The 24,908-nt window shown below is 38.4% G+C and overlaps 1 protein-coding gene across 3 annotated transcripts in view; it reads right to left on the reverse strand.

Annotated features, from left to right (window-relative positions):
* Positions 1–24,908, reverse strand: part of FEZ2 (fasciculation and elongation protein zeta 2) — a 50,117-nt gene that overhangs the window by 17,748 nt on the left and 7,461 nt on the right. For all 3 annotated transcript variants that reach the window (XR_009697208.1, XM_061168561.1, XM_061168560.1), the window contains exons 3-5: positions 15,501–15,617; positions 12,621–12,762; positions 11,034–11,302 (exon numbers count right to left, since the gene is read on the reverse strand). Coding sequence is in view for 2 of the 3 variants with exons in the window: in XM_061168561.1 (XP_061024544.1) it covers positions 11,034–11,302; positions 12,621–12,762; positions 15,501–15,617 (528 nt within the window). In the remaining variant the exon portion in view is untranslated. The remainder of the gene's footprint in view (positions 1–11,033; positions 11,303–12,620; positions 12,763–15,500; positions 15,618–24,908) is intronic.

Below are 24,908 nucleotides of genomic sequence, written 5' to 3' on the forward strand. Positions count from 1 at the left end.
CATGCCTCCAGGTAATCCACCACTTCTAGATTTGAAGTAAAGGATCCAAATGTTCAAATTCAAAGCGAAGCGCTTGTGAAGATTCTGTGAGTCTAAAATTATTTTGTAATCTATCCGCCGCAGCTTTATGAAGGAGTTAATTGCTCTGTAAAATGCCCTTCGCAGAATGCAATTTTTGATGGGAGCCCTTTTATAAGCAGGAAAATGATTAAGCATTACAGTATTCACTTTATTGTTCCCCTCACCGCTGACAAAGTGCCAAAGTAATGTGGCAAGGACAGGGGAAGGGGTTTACTGAGTTCAGGGCCTCAGTCACATGGTTCATACTGAGAATACTCATGACTGCCTCACGACCGTTTGCTTCCCTGGCGTGAGTATGTATTAAAGTCTCAAAATCAGTCATTCTCTGGAAACTTTTCTCAGATGAAACCAGGAACAACAAAGTGTAAACAAGATATAGAAGAAAAAAAAAAATCTGAAAGACAAAGAAATGAGCCAAGACCTCCATGCCCATCCACAATACGCCTGCACAGAACTCCCAGAGCCATAGGTTCCCTACACCCACCTCTGTACAACTCTGTACATCCTCGCTCCAATGTACACTGGTTCTGTGAGCTAAAGCCTGTTGAGCTTTTGTTTACCCATTTATGAAATGGCAGCAACAATAATACCTGCTTTATAAGGTTGTTGTGAGGATTAAATGAAATAATCCATAGGAAGCACTTAGCAGGGTGTTCAACAAATATAAATGTTCAGAAAATGTCTGGGTTGTATTCCCTTCAAAAGGCTAGACCAACATTTGGGACATAACTCCCAAACAGAAATAACCATACCTTTCTGCTTTTCTCCCAAAGAGTAAACAACAGTATTTCAAGTTCTCCTCATATAAATAAAATGGCAACTGAAAAATAACCACCCTGATTATAGTCTCTAGCTTAAAAGGACTGAAGACAACACAAGGAAAAGATACTACTGTCTGAGACTGAATCAGCCAGAAAGCTTGAACAGAAAACAAGTAACACTTTTAGGTAATTCAAGGTCTTTCTGAATAATAAAAAGAAAAGAGCTAGAAAATACCACCTCAACTGAAAAGCAACACAGAATCAGATAGAGAGTTGTGGTTTGTTCATTCTTTTCCAGAGTCTTAACCATACCAACTCATTCTCTGCACAGTATATTCACCAGCTCAACTAATTTCACAGAAAGCAGGATCCAAGAACGGGAAAAGCCAAACTAACCCAGAGGTCAGGAAATTCAGACTATTCCTGCTATCAAACTTTTCTTAGCTTTTCTCTTAAGCTGAGGCCTCACCTGATCCCAGTGGCACAGATCTCTAACTAGCCAGGAAAGCTTTTAAAAATCTCAATATCAAAGCTCAATATCAGAAAAAAAGGTTGGGAAAAGCAATTAGGAAATGCTTTTTCATCTATTTCTGACTCTAATCTATGCTCTCACTCCATTAATATTCTTTATACTCGAGGTTCAAAAGAAAGTAAAATTCAAACATAATTATTGTTCTTTATACATCACATCATTTTTAGTAGTTTGAGTGACATGATTTCAAATATTAATTTATGGAATAGTAGTTAATGTTTTAGTTAAAATTCTTAAAATAATCAAAATACAAAACATGAGAACAGCATAGAATTGAAAGCAATAGTTAAATGTAAAAAAAAAAAAAGTAAAAACATTCAAATAATTAGTAAGCTATTACCTAAGATGTAAAAATTGATCTTGCTTGTTTTGACACTTCTTCAAATCAAATAATTTTAATGTGAATGATAAATCAGTTATAAATGCAAATTCCACCAAAAAAAACTTTTTTGAAAAAGATCCAAGTAAGTGAGAAAATATGAGTTACACCAAAGCAGATAAATATTTGAACATGTCTTAAATATTGAACTACTAATTTATAAGTTCAATCTCAAAGCAGAAAGATGTGAATGAAGATTTTCAAAGTTAGGAGTTAAATGGACTAGCATCAATTTAAGTTTTTGTATCTGAAGATCTTTTAAGATTTTTATGTAATTTAATCTTAATATGGTAATTAAGTATTGGCAAACATTTTCAAAGCTACTAAAACTAGAGTAAAATAATTAACCCTGGCAGTTTTATAAACTCTTTTCTGATACTTACAGATATTCTAAATATATAATAAGATCACAATTTCCTGGCATATTATGGCTTTTAAGTGAATTTGTATCATACTAACAAATAATTAACAAACCTCTCCAAGACATAAAGGAGTCAAGAATAGACTCCTGGGCTTCCTTGGTGGCGCAGTGGTTAAGAATCCGCCTGCCAATGCAGGGGACACGAGTTCGAGCCCTGGTCCGGGAAGATCCCACATGCTGCGAAGCAACTAAGCCCGTGAGCCACAACTACTGAGCCTGCGCTCTACAGCCCGCGAGCCACAACTACTGAGCCCACGTGCCACAACTACTGAAGCCCACGCGCCTAGAGCCGGTGCTCCGCAACAAGAGAAGCCACCGCAGTGAGAAGCCCGCGCACCCCAACGAAGAGTAGCCCCCGCTCGCCACAACTAGAGAAAGCCCGCGCCCAGCAACAAAGACCCAGTGCAGCCAAAAATAAATAAATAAAATAAATAAATTTATAAATAAAAAATAAATTAAAAAAAAAAGAATAGACTCCTGATTTTTATTACAGTAACTGCTGAGTCATAAAAGCTCACTATTACCAGTCTAACACCAAAAAACCATTGCAGAAAACGAATAGTGGATAATGGTAAGATTTCAAAAACTGCTGATAACATATTTCTCTAGGCAATACTACCTTTCAAAAAACAAATTTGTGGGCTTCCCTGGTGGTGCAGTGGTTGAGAATCCGCCTGCCAATGCAGGGGACACAGGTTCGAGCCCTGGTCCGGGAAGATCCCACATGCCGCGGAGCAACTAGGCCCGTGAGCCACAACTACTGAGCCTGCGCGTCTGGAGCTTGTGCTCCGCAACAGGAGAGGCCGCGACAGTGAGAGGCCCGCGCACTGCGATGAAGAGTGGCCCCCACTCGCCACAACTAGAGGAAGCCCTCGCACAGAAATGAAGACCCAACACAGCCAAAAATAAATAAATTAAAAAAAAAATGTGTTCCACATCTAAAATAATTCATAATTCATAGGTATGAATTATTAAAACAATAAACATGACACAACTAAGTTTCTCTCCACCCTACAATGACTTTCCATTTTATGCCTAACACTAATTTTTAGGAATATTCTTTGAAATAAATAAATGCAGAGAAATACTATCAAAGATCACCAACAAATTATTGTTGAAAATGTGTTAGTATTTACATTCAAGTATGTATACAGGACAGACTTTATCCTCTCAACTACCACTACTTAGAAAAGGGGAGGACACAGCCCTTTTCCTCCTTCTCCTCTGCCTTCTTTAAACTACCTTTTATCACTGTGTATAAATACAATGTGCCCGGAGCACTGTCAACATTTTTATTTTTTTCATTTGCCCCCAATCTGGGGACAACTGGGCTACCTGCTGACTCTCTTCACCCAGCATACTGGGCATCTGACACACACAGCACAAAGGGCTATTGCTAGGTGGGGTGCCTGCGGCACGTGACTTGGAGATGGCTGGTCACCATCTGCGGGCACAACTCAGGCTGCTGGAGGGGCCCTGAGCAAAGGAGTAACTCAACACACTCTTAGGATAAAACAAGGCTACATTTTATAATAAATTTTAGTCACAATATAGTGATCTCTTTATCTACACAAACTCGCTTAAATGGAATTTACATCTTTTCTCTTCTAATTTTTAATTTTATCAAATTTTAGTCTAAATCAGGGGTTGGCAAACTTTTCTATAAAGGGCTAGATAGTAGATATTTTAGATTTGCAGCCCACACAGTCTCTGTCACAACTATTCAACTCTGTCCTTGTAACACCAAAGCAGTCATAGACTACATGTAAATGAAATGACATAGCTGTGTTCCAATAAAACTTTATTTATAAAACAGGCAGATGGTTGATTTGGCCCTCAGGCAGTAGTTTGCTTTGCCAACCCCTGGGCTAAATCATCTTTAAAATTCCAAATTGAAAAGAAGGCACAACAACAACAAAAAGCCAGGTCCTTATTATTTTAAAAAGCACCAAATTCAAATAGTTGTGCCAGAACAATTCCTTCCAGGCTTATTGCTAGCATAAATTAGAACAACTTCAGAACAATCTAATAGCAGCTGTCTAAACAAAAATAAATTTCTCTTACCTTAAAGTCAGCTTTGGTCAAGATTAAATGAAAAAATATTACTGGGGCATTTTTGCATGTAAAAGAGAAACAAAATAGATTGACTATTGGTCAGAATATGAGCTAAGTGAGTCATAAAGACAGATGGAGCAATGCATCTGTGAAAGAAAAATATATACAAGAAAGAGCATCTATCATCCAAGCCCTAGCTCCTCCTCATCCTTAAGCAGTTATCTCTCCAACCCACAAAAGCAATAAATTAGGATAACATGATTCTTTTTACAATGGAGTCACTGACTGCTAATACCCCACAAGTTTTCAGAATAAACTTCTTCAGGTTAGATTGAAGGAATTATACATTTTTGCTGGTGGTGAGAGCAACACACTAGAACTCTCTCTTGAAAGTTCAATGTGATATGGACAACAGAAAAGATACTATACGTTCCCATCTTTTCAATCCTAGACTTCGAATAAGAAGCCTTACACATGACTTTAATTTACAAACACTGGATTCTAAAGGAGGAAGTAGTCTGTTTTCATCCTTATAAGCTTACTAAGTAAGGTATGATGTTAGGCAGGTAAATACTAATGTCTTTACAACTTCAGATAACTCCAGATGACAACCACTACTAAATTACTTTAATTTTTTAAATTACTACTTTAAAGATAACTGATGTACTTCAACTTGTTCTTCTACTCATGTGAACTGCCACTGAAATTCAATGACCTGTGAATCTATTTGATATAAACAGAAGACTAGCCAAAAAAAAAAAATCTCTGATAGAACAATAATTCAAATACCACAAATCCTCTGGGATTCCATCTCCTTTATAGTGAAGTTTCAATTTAACAAACATGCATTAAGTGAAAAATTAGGTGAGGTGCTGGGGAAACAATGTGAATGAGCCTTTGGGAAGGCTGCACTCTTTTCTAAGGAGAGATTTAAGCAAATGATTACAATAGAATATAGTACTAGGACATAAGAAGTATGTGCACCCTCATTAATAAATAGGAAAAACAACTCAAATGTGATATAACAGGCAACGCACAAAAGAATACAAACAGTCAATAGATCAAAACCTTATTTGCCTATCAGATCAGTATATATGAGAAGGTTAATAATATCCATCATAAGTTGGAGGTTTGGAGAAATGGCCAGTTACTTAGGCTGTTACTGGGTAACGTTTATGTAGGACAATTGGAAAAGACTGTTGTTTAAAACTGCATATTCTTTGACCTAAAAATTCCACTGGTTTTAATTTTTTGTCTGAGCAGAGGGTCGGCGCCCCTAACCCCTGATTAGTTCAAGGGTCAGCTGTATTGCAGAAAAGGATATCCTTGAGTGTTGTAATTCACTTTTTCTTTCTGAATAAAGACAATATAAGTAGTTTGTTCCTATTAAAAAATAAACATTTAAAAATAAAAACATATCCACCTATTCCTCTAAACAAAAAATAAAATAAACTTTAAAAAAAAATTCCACTGGTTTTGGTGAATGAGTAGACTAGTTTCACTGACAAAAGAAACATATAAGGAATAAGTTCACCTTCAGGAAAATGGTAACATTAGTCTGATAAATTTCGATGCCCGCAAGATATTCAGGGAGAAATGTCTAGTAAACAGTTGGACATATAATAACTAGCATTTACTCAGGATATATGCTAGTCTTACATACATTATTTCATTTAATCCCTCCAAAATTCAAAGGAGTATGTACCCAGTGGCAGGATCATGATTCAAACACAGCTCTTAACCCAAAGTTCTTAATCAATATGCAATTCAGCCTCAATACATTTGGCACCTGGCAGAAAGATCCAAGGTAGAAATACAGATTTGCAAAAAAAAAAAAAAAAAAAATCTTTTCTTAACTATTTATTCATCAGGAATTTATTGAGTACCTAATGTGGGACCTGGGTATACCATGAAAATAAAGTTACATTTTCTATCCTTAGGGAACCTAACAGAGACAGACATGAAAACAAAAAATTGCAATATGATATGACAGTACTAACAGAAATAGTTAAGAGGAATAATAATAACCCCAGAAGGAGAGAGTTGTCAATTCTGCACTGGAGGAAGAGTCATCTAGAAAAGTTCTAAGAAAGGAAGACAATGCTTGACCATGATTTTGAAGAATGAGTTTAAAAAAAAAAAACAAAAAAAAACCCTCCCAAGTAGACAGTGGAAGCAGGAAAGGAGAAGGAGGGCTGCTCTAGGAAAAGGCAGTAGCATAAATAGAAGCATCACGGCCCAAAACAGCATAGTCAGCTCAAAGAAGTGCATGTGGGTCATCAAACCATTAACAGACAGTACCCTTCAGCCATTCCAGTCTCTACTCCCCACCCGTTTCTCTAGATTTTGAACAGGATAAAGGAGATAGAAAGTTTTTGAATCTGTTGAGTCTCATTTGCCAAGGAGAAGATCTACTCTTCCAACCTCCCCTCCAAACAGAGAACTGGAGAGGGACAGAACAGCCTGCCCTGCCAATCAGGAGGGGCAGTGACACAGTGACCACCCCTTCAAAAACAGCTCCCCACAGCACTGCTAATAACCTTACCAAGCCTTTCGTTTTCTCTGTGGCATTTATTACTACCTGAAGTTACGTTGTCTATTCATTCTTTTCTTTGTTTAGTGCCTGTCTCCCTCATTAGAATGTAAGCTCCAAGAGGCCCTGGGCCTTGCCTATTTTATTCACCACTGTATCTTCAGTGTCTGGCACAAGAAAGACACTCTGCAAGTATTTACTGAATGAAGAGCTTTATCTTATCCAACATATAACAGATTACTTTAAAAATTAAAACAAATCAACATTTCACTTTTATAATACTCAGTATTTTATTTAATATTTATAAATAGCATCCCTAAGCCCCCTAAATTTTTTTCTCACTGCAGCAAATGTTTCAAACAAAGTATGTCTCCAAAATGAACACCTAAAGAGTTTAACTCTATTCTATTCACACGCAGATATTTCATTACAGTATCTCTGGACCTAAGAGAACAAGCTAGCAATGATGGATAAAGTGTGATACCAACTACAAATTGATGTTTTGTTTCAAAGAAATATGCTAAGGAAAAATGGCAGGAAGCTATTCCATGCTTAAGGAAAAAGTAAAAGTCCTGCTAATAAAACATATCTAAGGTAGAAAGAAAAAAGTGACCAATGTTATTAGAAAACAGGTAAGGCATGATATCACCAATTCTTAGAAATTAGTATCACTGATGATAGCTAACTCATAGAGATCAGGCCTTGCCAAAACTGTATATTATACAAAAGATCTGGAAAGGAAGTTATCTTGGAATCTGTTTAGCCAACTGGCCATTTCACTTTAAGGTTCTTTTGAGCCACCAACCACTATTTTCAGAATCATAGGTTTCAGGCTCCTTGTGTCACAAATGGAATGGTCTTTTGCCATCATTTCAGGCGTCAGAAAGAAGGAGGGAACTAGTACTACAAGTTTAGCCATGCCATTACTAGCCTGATTAAAGGTTTTGACACAAATAGCAGATCAGAACTCAAGAAGCAACTTCACAAGTCCAAATATTGTGAAAAAAATTTACTGTTCCTATGAATCTATTTCAAGACTAATAAAGGTTCAAATAAGACCTAAATGTTGCCTTGTCAAATCCATTTCTCAATATAAATGCCATCTAAAATTACACAATGAATCCACTCTAACCCTTTTTATACGGGAGTTAGAAAAAGAAGCCCTTAAATGTCTCTAGGGATACATTTATTTTCCTCAGCCAAGTGTTAACATGAATAAATGGAGGATTTACATGTAATCCCTAAAAGCAGATAGGCAGACATTACCAACCATGCTATGACTTTTTAACTAAGCATTTTATTTAATCACACTTGCACAATAGGGCAATTTAAAGGGTACAATTTTTTTTAAATCTGAGATACAAAATATTGTCCCTAATATTTTAAAGCAAACTTTCCAGGACTGTATATTCAAAAAAATGTTTTGGTTTTTGCATGTTTTGGTGGGGTTTTTTTTGTTTGGTGGGTGCTGTCTGTTTTTTTCATTGTAGTCACTAGAAGTGACTAAACACTTTTCAACCAATACTACCATTTCTCAAAACTATTTTGTTCCACATATCTGGCAACTTTTGCAAAGTCAGTTTATAAACTGTCTTTTCTATGTACAAACGACATTACACTAAGAAAATGTGCATTTACTCATAGGCCAAAAACAGCATAATGAATGGGTTAAATGGTAAGATTCTTTTTGTTTGTATTAACTCTCACTGGTGGCTCAGCACGCCAGAACTGCACTCTCTTTCCTCAATTCCATCAGAGTCTGATTAATGAGATCTATTTCTCTGATAAGTATTCTTTAGAAAAAAGTGAATCAAGACTTAGGGCTTCCCTGGTGGCGCAGTGGTTGAGAATCTGCCTGCCAATGCAGGAGACACGGGTTCGAGCCCTGGTCTGGGAAGATCCCACATGCCGCGGAGCAACTAGGCCCGTGAGCCGCAGTTACTGAGCCTGCGCGTCTGGAGCCTGTGCTCCGCAGCAGGAGAGGCCGCGATAGTGAGAGGCCCACGCACCGCGATGAAGAGTGGCCCCTGCTTGCCGCAACTAGAGAAAGCCCTCGCACAGAAACGAAGACCCAACACAGCCATAAATAAATAAATAAATCCCATTTAAAAAAAAAAAAAAAGTCATGTTCCTTGCTTTAAAAAAAAAAAAAAAAAAAAGACTTAGTCAATGACAGAACTTTTATAATGCAAACCATATAACAGCCAGTCTGTGATGATCTGCATTACCATGTTATCAATATTATGCATTTAAAAAGTACACTCCCTTTAGAAGTGAATCCCTTTGCCCATCCAGAGCTCTCCCGGGTCTATCTGGGGTCTGCTAACAGACTGGGGTCGACAACTGCACTACAGCCTTCAGAAAGGCCTTCGGATTGGAACTGAGTCCCAGGATGTGCCCTGGGAGGAGTTGTTCAGCAGGTTTCAAAGCCTCTGTCAGGCCCCTCCACCCTCTGAAAGATAAAGTTTTTACTGCCCTGAAGTCCTGTAAGGCTCAAGATGGAGATTTCGAAGTCCCTGGTCTTAGCATTTGGACAGACCTGTTGTTAGCTCTTGGTAGTAGGGTGTGATATTGCATTTGGGCAGAGACAAGTTCTCAGCCCAGGCCCCAATTCTCTATGGGCAACATTCTGTTATTGAGCACTCGAATATGTGGTTTACAAAATTAAAATCCCAGTGTTCTTACCAAAAAAAAAAAAAAAAAAAAGGGTTTCTCTCCTTTTATTTTACTCTAAAAATAAAACCAACACTTCTTCACATACAAACAAGATAAAGGTGACAAGGTACAAGGTCTCAACTGATCAAAGAATAATGAAATGGCCATAAGACCAATAAGGAAATGCATCTCAAATACTTAACAAAGGTACAAGGTCTCAACTGATCAAAGAATAATGAAATGGCCATAAGACCAATAAGGAAATGCATCTCAAATACTTAACAGTTAATGTTTATAATGAAATTTAATCAAGTGAAGTTAATAGGACACCTTAAGGAAAATGAAAAGCAGAAAACAAAAAACTTCATACCAAGAGTCAAAGATTCAAATATCCTAAAGTTGTTTTCACCAGTCAGTAATATTCTAGTCTGCCAAATACTAGGCCAAATGGCCGATGTCATGTAACTGCCTCTAACATCCTCACATTCCAACTTCACTCATAAATCAGGAGGAAATGGTTTACAAGTCAACCTATGCTTTTAGGCTCAGCACAGTTCAGCTACCTCTAAAAGCACCCCTTTTTTTTTTTTTTTTTTTTTTTTTAAACATCTTTATTGAAGTATAATTGCTTTACAATGGTGTGTTAGCTTCTGCTTTATAACAAAGTGAATCAGTTATACATATACATATGTTCCCATATCTCATCCCTCTTGCATCTCCCTCCCTCCCACCCTCCCTATCCCACCCCTCTAGGTGGTCACAAAGCACCGAGCTCATCTCCCTGTGCTATGCGGCTGCTTCCCACTAGCTATCTATTTCACATTTGGTAGTGTATATATGTCCATGACACTCTCTCACCCTGTCACATCTCACCCCTCCCCCTCCCCATATCCTCAAGTCCATTCTCTAGTAGGTCTGTGTCTTTATTCCCATCTTGCCACTAGGTTCTTCATGACCTTTTTTTTTAATTTTTTTTTTTCCTTAGATTCCATATATATGTGTTAGCATACTGTATTTCTTTTTCTCTTTCTGACTTACTTCACTCTGTATGACAGACTCTAACTCCATCCACCTCATTACAAATACCTCCATTTCATTTCTTTTTATGGCTGAGTAATATTCCATTGTATATATGTGCCACATCTTCTTTATCCATTCATCCGATGATGGACACCTAGGTTGTAAAAGCACCCCTTTTTTTCCTACTATACAACTCACAAGAGATAAGCAAAAACAAGAAAGCAATACCATTCATTTGCCCACCAGCCGAACATAAATCACCCCTATTAACATTCTGATGTATTGAAATGGTCACCTGCTAAAGCTTCTTTTCTTTCAAACATTCTCCTTTATTCCCCCTCTTCCTTCCACTTACCTCCCTCCTAAATATTTCAGCATTGAATTATCCAGATAACCATTATACACTCACCAAGAAAACACCTTTCTGAAGGAGCAGAGCACAGTGGCATTCTTGAACAGAATCCCTTTAGCTCTCTGGTGAGAAGCACCCCTACTCCTGTACGCACGGGCCCTGCCCGCCTCTGCTGGCCCGGAGCACTGGAATGACCACTGAAGCCGTTTCCAGTGTGCGATGCTACCTGCAAAACATCACTTACTGTGCCAGGCAGGTGACTTCTCTCGTTCTTCCCATTCTGAGAGCTGCTGTTCTTGAGTTTCTTTTTCTTTTTGGCTGTTTCTTTGTGCTCTTTCTGTTTGTTCTGCACTTCAATGAGAACTGAAATAAAGCTGTTCTTCACTTCCTTTTCAAACTCCAGTTCATCTCGCAGGGCCAGCTGCTGCACCAGCTCTTCAGAGTACTCCTTGATGGCCGTCTCGATTTCTTCCAGCAGTTCATTTAATTCAGATACGGACAGCCTTTTCACTCCTAGGACCAAAAAGCAAAGCACAGCAGACACTAAGACCAAAATGTTTCAAGGCAGCACAACAAGGTGTTTAATGCCAAAGAGCAAAAAATCATATTCTAAGTAATTAAATTGTTCATGATCTTCTCAGACTCCTCAAACTTCTGGTGGGCAGGTCTGAGTAGAGGTAGGTGGGCAAAGTTACTTCTCAAAGGGCTGAGAAGAAAAGTATAACAAAATTTTTTTTACTTGTCTAAAAATCAGTAAAGCAATTATACTCCAATAAAGATGTTAAAAAAAAAAATCATTCCATGAATAGTAGTTCAGTCAAGACTTAATAAGCTTGTAAAAGAAAAAGAACAAACACAAAAGCAGAGGAAGGGTACAGAAAATACCTGCTGACAAGAAATCACAAGCAACTTAGCAGGGCTCTGGGACACTTCTGAAGAGAGGAGAAGTCAATTTGAAAGAATTAAGCTAAATACATACTTTTTATTAATTTTCATTGGAGTATAGTTGCACTTTTTTTTTTTTTGTCGCAACACGCAGCATATGGGATCTTAGTTCCCTGACCAGGGATCAAATTCGCACCCCCTGCATTGGAAGGGGGAGTCTTAACCACTGGACCACCAGGGAAGTCCTGGAGTATAGTTGCTTTACAATGTTGTGTTAAGCTAAATATATATTTAAACACATATGCCCCAATGTGTGAGTTTTATTGAGAATTGGGAAGATGAAGGGAAGAATATTCCCTGAAACCCCCTTTCAGTTTTTTCTCAGCACTTCCCTTTATCTGAAAGGACATCATTGACGTTCTAACCCTCAGTACCTCAGAATATGGCTGTATTTGGAGATAGGGTCTTCAAAGAGATAATTAAGTTAAAATGAAACCATTAGGGTGGGCCCTAATCCAATGTGACTGATGCCCTTAAAAATGAGAAGATTAGGACACAGATACACACAGCAAAGTCCATGTGAGGACAGAAGGAAGAGGCCTCAGAAGAAATGAGACCTGCTAACACCTTGATCTCGGACTTCTAGCCTCCAGAACTGTAAGAAACAAATTTCTGTGGTTTAAGTCGCCCAGCCTGTGATACTTTGTTAGAGCAGCCCAAGCAGACAAATACAGTATTCAAAGGTGAGTATGACACAGTCCCTGAGCAATGATGAATACATGCCCCGAGTAGGCAGGGGCATATATTATATATACCCTTCCCCTGGAAGGCAGGGGAAGGGTATATAACGCAGCCTATGAGAGCCAAAGACTTCTGGAGATGGTCCCACTACATGGCTGAGGTATACAAAAGCACAAAGAGTACTGATTTAAGTCAGGCTTCTTACTCTCTTCATAACTGCTTGTACTAGACCTCTTAAGAGTTTGAATTTCCTGGGAAAGCATTGAAAGCCGATCTGACTGGGTGGGTGTTTCATCATCTTCTGGGTCTGGTGACTCTTGCATCATTTCTTCGATTTCTTCAATCACCTTCCAAAATACACAAACCACTGTTAATTAAATACACATAGGAAAAATGACCCATCTGTAACACGGCACTCATCTGAAGCAACCACAGTAGAAGTACACTAAATTCTCCATTAACCAACAGTGTGCAGGAGTCGTTGTTCTCAATAACAAAAATTGACTGTAAGAGTACACATGGTTTACCAAAAAAAAAAAGTTACAATATACTAAACACAAAAATAAACAAAATATGATTTAATATGTCCATCAGGATTCAGTAGGCCCTATCAGATCTTGTAATGTCTGAGAAGTGGTGCTACAAACACACATATAATCTATTTCAGACATGCCAGAACCAGATCATAGTCATAGTTAAAAGAAACCAAGTGACAGAAGATTTACCATATACCACATCCAAGTGCTCAATCTAAAGCTATTTAATAAAATTGACATAAAATTTAGAAAATACAACAGTGTAAAAAAATTTATATGTAAAGCAAGAAATTACCTCTATGGTAGCAAAATTTTCCTTTAACAGCAGAAAAAGAATTTCATATATTAATTCACTGGAAGATAAAGGTATATTTAAAAATTACTTTAAATGTAGAAGTTTAAAGAGGAAAAAAAAGCTACACAAAAGCAGGAAAATTTCAGAAATATATCTGCTTTTGAAACAATGATCCACTGTCATATGCTGTGTTGCTCAAACCTTACAGCAGTTTCTTGTCCTGTTCCAAATTCCAGAAGTTGAGAAGGATATAGAACTCAGTGAAAATTGGCTATTTACAATAGCCAAAACATGGAAGCAACCTAAGTGTCCATCAACAGATAAATGGGTAAAGAAGATGTGGTATATATATACAATGGAATATTACTCAGCCATAAAAAAAGAATGAAATAATGCCATCTGCAGTAACATGGATGGACCTAGAGATTATCACATTAAGTGAAGTAAGTCAGAGAAAGACAAATATTATATGATATCACTCATATGTGGAATCTAAAAAATAGTACAAATGAACTTATTTACAAAACAGACTCACAGACACAGAATACAAACTTATGGTTACCAAAGGGGAAGGGGAGGGGGAGGGATAAATTAGGAGTATGGGATTAACAGATGCACACTACCATATATATAAACTAGATAAACAAGGATTTACTGTATAGCACAGGGAACTATATTCAATATATTGTAATAAATTATAGTGGAAAAGAATCTAAAGATACAGATATATACATACATATATAAACAAATCACTTTGCTGTATACCTGAAACTAACACAATATTGTAAATCAACTATACTTCAATAAAAATAAAAATAATTTTTTTTAAAAAATGGACCTAAGAGTTTAAAAAAACTATTTAAAAAAATACAATAAGAATCATCAAGCCTAACGTATAACACTTAGTACTAAGGAAAAACAGGTAAACCTGAGCGAGTGGGGATTATGCTAATTAGTAAGAAGAGTTTCCAAAACAGGCATTTTAAACAGGAAAATGAGACACTGAAAGAGGCTACAGAATCTTTCTCTCTGTCCTTTTTTTTTTTTTTTTTTAATTTATTTACTTGTTTATGGCTGCGTTGGGGTCTTCGTTGCTGCGCACAGGCTTTCTCTAGTTGTGGCGAGTGGGGGCTACTCTTCGTTGTGGTGCACGGGCTTCTCGTTGCGTTGGCTTCTCTTGTTGTGGAGCACGGGCTCAAGGCACACGGGCTTCAGTAGTTATGGCTCATGGGCTCAGTAGTTGTGGCTCGCGGGCTTAGTTGCTCCGCGGCATGTGGGATCTTCCCAGACCAGGGCTCGAACCCGTGTCCCCTACATTGGCAGGCGGATTCTTAATCACTGCGCCACCAGGGAAGTCCTCTCTCAGTATTAAAAGCAGAGATAGTTTATGGTTTTCAGGCAGAGTACGGAGGAGACAATGAACTTTCCCTGGAATATCAGGCTGTACCGCACTCAGCCCTCTAACTTACTATCTTGTTTTTTAAGCACCATGCTCTTTCCAAGCTTCAGACAATCCAACCACAAATACGACTAAGAGGAGCATCAAAATGACACATTTTTAACGTACTCCTCCCAACCTTGCCACAATATCTCTCTTTACCGGCCTTGTCTTTCCAGCCTAAAAATACAGTGCGGTAGAACTCACAGTCCCAGTAGCTGTGGAACACTTGACTTCAGGAAGAAGCTCTTGCACCACAGTTTGACAATACAGCAGAAGTGGGAAGAGTATTCAGAAAATGAGAAAGCTGATTCAACTGGTTTTAAATGAATACAGGGTTGACATTATTAGAGCATTCCACAGGACTAATGCTCACTTCTTTCCTGGGTACACAATAAAGACTTCTAATAAGTGCTAATGATTTCTACATAGGTTTTAGAGAAACTAGATAATTTCTGCACAGATATAGTTTGCCCATGTCTGGTTAAATGTAAAGAAAGAAGAAAATTCACAGGACTTTTTCTGATTCCAGTGTAAGTAATAACCCTCTTTTAAAGTAACCCGCTGTACTGTTTTAACAATGTTTATCTTGGAAAATTGCATATATTGAAAAATCTTCCCAACTAACATAATCCAACTGCTTCAGATTACATCATATACTTTCTTCTTTCCTCAGGAGAAAACTGTTAAGCCTGTATTACCAGAAAATACAATAGAAATAAGTAAATTCCAACACCCCATCACTTATGGCCACAATAAGAAATCGTTTTTCAGCCGAGGATCCCTTCCCTTGATGGATGGGATTCTCCTTTGTACCTGGTCTGCCGTGAAGAGGGGCTCGTCGTTAACGCAGGAGACGATGATTGAATGCATATCCAGCTGTTCTCTCAGCTCCTCATCGTCTGAGGTATCAAAGAGCAAGTTGTCACTCGTCTAAAAACAAAAACTACCCACCGTTAAGAGGAGGACATTCTGATCACAACAAAGTCGAAGCATCTGGGTAAAGGAGGCTGCAGAGGGAAGCATCTGCTGAGAGCTTCAAAAGGCAGATATTATTACAGCTGCTCTGTGCCAGGCAGTGTGTGAGGTGCTTTGCATAGTCATCTCAAACAGAAATGAGAGGAATGTAGAATAAATATGAAATTAAGGTGCTGCATATATCCCCTCTTGCCCAAACGGATACACACTTAGCTATTTATTCCAAGGGGAAGAGTGTCTAGGAAGTCCAAAAATATATGGTGTTCGATAGCAATTTGTAGGGAATTGTAGCAAATGGGGCGGGGGGGAGCGGGAGACAGGGGCAAATGTTATTTAATTAATGATCTAATAGGAAGATTAGTATATGTAAAAATTCCACAGAAAACATAGAAGTTAGTTTGCGAGTAACTAACTTTAACAGAGTAACAGATAAGTAATCAACTCCCTGGCAGATGGGAACTGTCCACGAGGATCATATTGAGCCCTTCCAGTTGAATATCTATCTCTTCTTCCAAAAAAGAGTATTTCTAGGTTCCAAAAATATCTTTAAACCAAACTATTGGAGATTTTCTCTTTGCCTCACTACCGTTTTTCTCCCCAATCCGTGCCCCCGGAGGCTGACCTTTATGGGCTACATCAAAGGATGCCCTTGACTTCTGGCTTCCAGGTGGGTTAACACACTGGTAGACACTAGCAGGAGACTGGAAAGCAGGAGGGGAAGGGTTGGGCATTTATTCTGCTGTCTCCCTCCCTACCAGATTCCAAAGGCTGCAGCTCCTGTCAAGCTGACCTCTCCCCCATAGCTACTCTCCCCAGGTTCTGGTAACTTCTCCCTCTCCTTACCTCTCTTCATGCCTAAGGGTGCTAAAGGGCTGCTTGCTGTTGCCACCACCAGGGTATTGCACCATGTCTACCTCGTATGGTGTCTCTTAACCTGCCCACATGAATATCAACAGCCCCTATAATAATGACCTCACCTTTACTAACTATAAAGGCCTGACCTGGAAAACCCAGCAGATTAAAATGGACAAGTGATCATCTATCCATCATGACACGACCATTCAGATGATGAATAGAACAAACTAGAACTCTATTCATCAGAAGGAGTGGCACACTGAGTTCCCAAAGAACAAATGGGCAACCAGGAACTACGTAAGAAGCAACCGTGTAGTTCTAGCAGATAGTACATAATTTAAAAAATATATATCTTACCTGGGAAAATTATTTACCAGTACAGAGGATATATATAAAAACTGAAGATACAATTGGATGGATGTAGGTCCCTCCTGCCTCCCTAGCTCCTACAGGTCTGAAGTTTAATGGTGAATACACCCCACAGAATAAGAAACCTGCAGGTGAGAAGTGCAAAGAAAAACACTGACGTGCTGCCTTTCATAACATTAGGCTGGGGGAGGAGCCACATCAGCACTCCAGCTCTATCTCCTACCACATACTGCAATGCCATGCTGCACCACGGTGATGACACACCTCCACATTCGATTTCTCACTGCACCATCAGGCTAGGAAAGGCCTGGACATGGCCTTCAACATATGAAATTTCAAAAAGCTGTGTGGGCAAAGAAAAAAAAAAAAAAAAAACCCTAAAAGCTTCCAGAGAGAAAAAACCATCACATTAAAAGGATCAGAAATCAACATGTCATTTGAATTCTCAACAGCAACAACAGAGACTTAAAAAATCAATGCAATTTCCATGTTTCAATAAATTTCACCCTAGAATCCTATATCCAGCTAAACTAACAATTAGGTAGGGGGTTAGAATAAAGAGATTTTCAGACATTCAATTTCTCAAAGAATTTACCTCTCAGGTACCCTTTCTCAGAAAGCCATGCAGGAGGGAGGGGCAAGATGGCGCAAGAGTAAGACGCGGAGATCACCTTCCTCCCCACAGATACATGAGAAATACATCTACACGTGGAACTGCTCCTACAGAACACCCACTGAACGCTGGCAGAAGACGTCAGACCTCCCAAAAGGCAAGAAAATCCCCACGTACGTGGTTTTTCTCCCTTTTATTCTGAGCCGTGTGGATGAAAGGCTCTTGGTGCTCCAGCCAGGCATCAGGGCTGTGCCTCTGAGGTGGGAGAGCCAACTTCAGGACACTGGTCCACAAGAGACCTCCCAGCTCCACGTAATACCAAACGGCGAAAATCTCTCACAGATCTCCATCTCAACATCAAGACCCAGCTTCACTCAACGACCAGCAAGCTACAGTGCTGGACACCCTATGCCAAACAACTAGCAAGAGAGGAACACAGCCCCATCCATTAACAGAGAGGCTGCCTAAAATCATAATAAGGCCACAGACACCCCAAAACACACCACCAGACGTGGACGAACCCACCAGAAAGACAACATCCAGCCTCATCCACCAGAACACAGGCACTAGTTCCCTCCACCAGGAAACCTACACAACCCACTGAACCAACCTTAGCCACTGGGGACAGATACCAAAAACAACGGGAACTACGAACCTGCAGCCTGTGAAAAGGAGACCCCAAACACAGTAAGATAAGCAAAATGAGAAGACAGAAAAACACACAGCAGATGAAGGAGCAGGGTCAAAACACACCAGACCTAACAAATGAAGAGGAAATAGGTAGTCTACCTGAAAAAGAATTCAGAATAATGATAGTAAGGATGATCCAAAGTCTTGGAAATAGAATAGACAAAATGCAAGAAACATTTAACAAGGACGTAGAAGAACTAAAGAGGAACCAAGCAACGATGACAAGCACAATAAATGAAATTAAAAATACTCTAGATGGGATCAATAGCAGAATAACTGAGGCAGAAGAACGGATAAGTGACCTGGAAGATAAAATGGTGGAAATAACTACTGCAGACCAGAATAAAGAAAAAAGAATGAAAAGAACTGAGGACAGTCTCAGAGACCTCTGGGACAACATTAAACGCACCAACATTCGAATTATAGGGGTCCCAGAAGAAGAAGAGAAAAAGAAAGGGACTGAGAAAATATTTGAAGAGATTATAGTTGAAAACTTCCCTAATATGGGAAAGGAAATAGTTAATCAAGTCCTGGAAGCACAGAGAGTCCCATACAGGATAAATTCAAGGAGAAACACACCAAGACACATATTAATCAAACTATCAAAAATTAAATATAAAGAAAACATATTAAAAGCAGCAAGGGAAAAACAACAGATAACACACAAGGGCATCCCCATAAGGTTAACAGCTGATCTTTCAGCAGAAACGCTGCAAGCCAGAAGGGAGTGGCAGGATATACTTAAAGTGATGAAGGAGAAAAACCTACAACCAAGATTACTCTACCCAGCAAGGATCTCATTCAGATTTGATGGAGAAATTAAAACCTTTACAGACAAGCAAAAGCTGAGAGAGTTCAGCACCACCAAACCAGCTTTACAACAAATGCTAAAGGAACTTCTCTAGGCAAGAAACACAAGAGAAGGAAAACACCTACAATAACAAACCCAAAACATTTAAGAAAATGGGAATAGGAACATACATATTGATAATTACCTTAAATGTAAATGGATTAAATGCTCCCACCAAAAGACACAGACTGGCTGAATGGATACAAAAACAAGACCCATATATATGCTGTCTACAAGAGACCCACTTCAGACCTAGAGACACATACAGACTGAAAGTGAGGGGATGGAAAAAGATATTCCATGCAAATGGAAATCAAAAGAAAGCTGGAGTAGCAATTCTCATATCAGACAAAATAGACTTTAAAATAAAGACAATTACAAGAGACAAAGACGGACACTATATAATGATCAAGGGATCGATCCAAGAGGAAGGTATAACAATTGTAAATATTTATGCACCCAACATAGGAGCACCTCAATACATAAGGCAAATACTAACAGCCATAAAAGGGGAAATCGACAGTAACACAATCATAGTAGGGGACTTTAACACCCCACTTTCACCAATGGACAGATCATCCAAAATGAAAATAAATAAGGAAACACAAGCTTTAAATGATACATTAAACAAGATGGACTTAATTGATATTTATAGGACATTCCACCCAAAAACAACAGAATACACATTTTTCTCAAGTGCTCATGGAACATTCTCCAGGATAGATCATATCTTGGGTCACAAATCAAGCCTTGGTAAATTTAAGAAAATTGAAATCGTATCAAGTATCTTTTCCGACCACAACGCTATGAGACTAGATATCAATTACAGGAAAAGATCTGTAAAAAATACAAACACATGGAGGCTACACAATACACTACTTAATAACGAAGTGATCACTGAAGAAATCAAAGGGGAAATCAAAAAATACCTAGAAACAAATGACAATGGAGACACGACGATCCAAAACCTATGGGATGCAGCAAAAGCAGTTCTAAGAGGGAAGTTTATAGCAATACAAGCCTACATCAAGAAACAGGAAACATCTCGAATAAACAACCTAACCTTGCACCTAAAGCAATTAGAGAAAGAAGAACAAAAAAACCCCAAAGCTAGCAGAAGGAAAGAAATCATAAAGATCAGATCAGAAATAAATGAAAAAGAAATGAAGGAAACAATAGCAAAAATCAATGAAACTAAAAGCTGGTTCTTTGAGAAGATAAACAAAATTGATAAACCATTAGCCAGACTCATCAAGAGAAAAAAGGAGAAGACTCAAATTAATAGAATTAGAAATGAAAAAGGAGAAGTAACCACTGACACTGCAGAAATACAAACGATCATAAGAGATTACTACAAGCAACTCTATGCTAATAAAATGGACAACCTGGAAGAAATGGACAGATTCTTAGAAATGCACAACCTGCCGAGACTGAACCAGGAAGAAATAGAAAATATGAACAGACCAATCACAAGCACTGAAATTGAAACTGTGATTAAAAATCTTCCAACACACAAAAGCCCAGGAACAGATGGCTTCACAGGCGAATTCTATCAAACATTTAGAGAAGAGCTAACACCTATCCTTCTCAAACTCTTCCAAAATATTGCAGAGGGAGGAACACTCCCCAACTCATTCTACGAGGCCACCATCACCCTGATACCAAAACCAGGCAAAGATGTCACAAAGAAAGAAAACTACAGGCCAATATCACTGATGAACATAGATGCAAAAATCCTCAACAAAATACTAGCAAACAGAATCCAACAGCACATTAAAAGGATCATACACCATGATCAAGTGGGGTTTATTCCAGGAATGCAAGGATTCTTCAATATACGCAAATCAATCAACGTGATACATCATATTAACAAATTGAAGGAGAAAAACCATATGATCATCTCAATAGATGCAGAGAAAGCTTTCGACAAAATTCAACACCCATTTATGATAAAAGTCCTGCAGAAAGTAGGCATAGAGGGAACTTTCCTCAACATAATAAAGGCCGTATATGACAAACCCACAGCCAACATTGTCCTCAATGGTGAAAAACTGAAACCATTTCCACTAAGATCAGGAACAAGACAAGGTTGCCCACTCTCACCACTATTATTCAACATAGTTTTGGAAGTGTTAGCCACAGCAATCAGAGACGAAAAAGAAATAAAAGGAATCCAAATCGGAAAAGAAGAAGTAAAGCTGTCACTGTTTGCAGATGACATGATACTATACATAGAGAATCCAAAAAATGCTACCAGAAAACTACTAGAGCTAATCAATGAATTTGGTAAAGTAGCAGGATACAAAATTAATGCACAGAAATCTCTTGCATTCCTGTATACTAATGATGAAAAATCTGAAAGTGAAATTAAGAAAACACTCCCGTTTACCATTGCAACAAAAAGAATAAAATACCTAGGAATAAACCTACCTAAGGAGACAAAAGACCTGTATGCAGAAAATTATAGGACACTGATGAAAGAAATTAAAGATGATACAAATAGATGGAGAGATATACCATGTTCTTGGATTGGAAGAATAAACATTGTGAAAATGACTCTGCTACCCAAAGCAATCTACAGATTCAATGCAATCCCTATCAAACTACCACTGGCATTTTTCACAGAACTAGAACAAAAAATTTCACAATTTGTATGGAAACACAAAAGACCCCGAATAGCCAAAGCAATCTTGAGAACGAAAAATGGAGCTGGAGGAATCAGGCTCCCTGACTTCAGACTATATTACAAAGCTACAGTAATCAAGACAGTTTGGTACTGGCACAAAAACAGAAACATAGATCAATGGAACAGGATAGAAAGCCCAGAGATAAGCCCACGCACATATGGTCACCTTATCTTTGATAAAGGAGGCAAGCATATACAGTGGAGAAAAGACAGCCTCTTCAATAAGTGGTGCTGGGAAAATTGGACAGGTACATGTAAAAGTATGAAATTAGAACACTCCCTAACACCATACACAAAAATAAACTCAAAATGGATTAAAGACCTAAGTGTAAGGCCAGACACTATCAAACTCTTAGAGGAAAACATAGGCAGAACACTGTATGACATAAGTCACAGCAAGATCCTTTTTGACCCAGGTCCTAGAGAAATGGAAATAAAAACACAAATAAACAAATGGGACCTAATGAAACTTAAAAGCTTTTGCACAGCAAAGGAAACCATAAACAAGACCAAAAGACAACCCTCAGAATGGGAGAAAATATTTGCAAATGAAGCAACGGACAAAGGATTAATCTCCAAGATTTACAAGCAGCTCATGCAGCTCAATAACAAAAAAACAAACAACCCAATCCAAAAATGGGCAGAAGACCTAAATAGACATTTCTCCAAAGAAGAGATACAGATTGCCAACAGACACATGAAAGAATGCTCAACATCATTAATCATTAGAGAAATGCAAATCAAAACTACAATGAGGTATCATCTCACACCGGTCAGAATGGCCATCATCAAAAAATCTAGAAACAATAAATGCTGGAGAGGGTGTGGAGAAAAGGGAACACTCTTGCACTGTTGGTGGGAATGTAAATTGATACAGCCACTATGGAGAACAGTATGGAGGTTCCTTAAAAAACTAAAAATAGAACTACCATATGACCCAGCAATCCCACTACTGGGCATATACCCTGAGAAAACCATAATTCAGAAAGAGTCATGTACCAAAATATTCATTGCAGCTCTGTTTACAATAGCCAGGACATGGAAGCAACCTAGGTGTCCATCATCGGATGAATGGATAAATAAGATGTGGCACATATATACAATGGAATATTACTCAGCCATAAAAAGAAATGAAATGGAGGTGTTTGTAATGAGGTGGATGGAGTTAGAGTCTGTCATACAGAGTGAAGTAAGTCAGAAAGAGAAAAACAAATACAGTATGCTAAAACATATATATGGAATCTAAGGGAAAAAAAAAAAAAGAGGTCATGAAGAACCTAGTGGCAAGATGCGAATAAAGACACAGACCTACTAGAGAATGGACTTGAGGATATGGGGAGGGGGAGGGGTGAGATGTGACAGGGTGAGAGAGTGTCATGGACATATATACACTACCAAATGTAAAATAGATAACTAGTGGGAAGCAGCCGCATAGCACAGGGAGATCAGCTCAGTGCTTTGTGACCACCTAGAGGGGTGGGATAGGGAGGGTGGGAGGGAGGGAGATGCAAGAGGGAAGAGATATGGCAACATATGTATATGTGTAACTGATTCACTTTGTTGTAAAGCAGAAGCTAGCACACCATTGTAAAGCAATTATACTTCAATAAAGATGTTTTAAAAAAAAAAAAAAGAAAGCCATGCAGAATATGTTCCATTAAAACCAGGAGGAAAACCAAAAAGGAAGCAGACATAGGATCTAACACAAGAAAGAGATGAAGGGAATTCTTATAATGACAGTGAAGTAAAGATCCCAGAATGATGACTGTGGAGCTAAACTAGAGAGTAACCAGTTCAGATTAGAATTGTTACTGCAGAAGGAATCAAGAAAAGCATGAAAGAAAAAGAGAAAGAAAGCCTGACAGATTACCTAGTGTGTTTCACTTACTAAAATGACTTTTATGGCTCTGTTGAGGTTGAATTAGTGAGCTAATGATAACCTAAATCAACCACAAAAAGGCAATTATTACTACCTTAAGAAAAAACAAAAAAACAAAAAAAAGAGGACACGCAATCATAAAATGTACTTAAATGTGAACATTTATATAGTCAATATAGGGCTTCCCTGGTGGCTCAGTGGTTAAGAATCCACCTGCCAATGCAGGGGACACGGGTTCAAGCCCTGGTCCGGGAAGATCCCACATGCTGCAGAGCAACTAAGCCCGTGAGTCACAACTACTGAGCCCTCGTGCCACAACTACTGAAGCCCATGTGCCTAGAGCCCATGCTCCGCAATAAAGAGAAGCCAGCGCAGTGAGAAGCCTGCACACCACAATGAAGAGTAGCCCCCACTCGCCACAACTACAGAAAGCCCACATGCAGCAACAAAGACCCAACACAGCCAAAAATAAATAAATTAATTTTTAAAAGAAAGGTCAATATGAATTATGAAGGTTAATATAACCAAAAATTTTGACATAATTATATTGGGAAGATGAGGGAAGCAAAAGTTTTTCTGAGGGTTGTGGTTGGAGGGCTGGAGGGAAGACTTTGAGAGTACTAAACCCTCATCCTCTGGGTAGAAAGTAAATGAATAAAGTCTAAGTTGAATAAAATCAAGTAAAATGATAGGAGAATGTTATCTGCTGGACGAAACAGTTGAAGTAGTTGAAAGTGGTTGCCTCTGGTAAATGAAATCAAGGATGATAAGGTAAATAGGGCAGAGGCTGCTTTTTCATGTTAAGTCCTATAGCTTTAGTTCACTTTTTTAAACTAGACAGTTATCCTGTTAATAAGAAAGGAGAAAGGTCAAGAGATTTGGCTCTTGATGAGAGAGGATGTTTGATTTCAAGATAGTAGAAGTGGAGATGAAAAGTGCCACACAAGGGTGTACGATGATGTAGAGTACCTAACAATTACATTCACTGATCCTAAAACTTCAACACCCTCCCCCAAAATCACAACTCTATGTTGTGACTTGAGGACCATAGTTTTGTCTTATTTTTCCCCTTATAGACAAGTGAAAGTTTTAATTTTAAAATTACTCCTAAGGAAGCCATTATTATCTTCTGTTTCTACTCCTTAAGATAAAAAGGTGCATTAAACAAAGTCCCTGTCCCTGAAGAAATCCTCATGATAGAAGGAAAAACACGGCACAGGAGATGTTCCTAAGGCAAAATGATTTAGAAGCATTCTATCACATAAGCATGATCAAGAATGGCACTGGATTTAGAACAGGTTTAC

This window comes from Eubalaena glacialis, chromosome 14 (assembly GCF_028564815.1).
Source record: "Eubalaena glacialis isolate mEubGla1 chromosome 14, mEubGla1.1.hap2.+ XY, whole genome shotgun sequence".
Lineage (NCBI taxonomy): Eukaryota > Metazoa > Chordata > Mammalia > Artiodactyla > Balaenidae > Eubalaena > Eubalaena glacialis.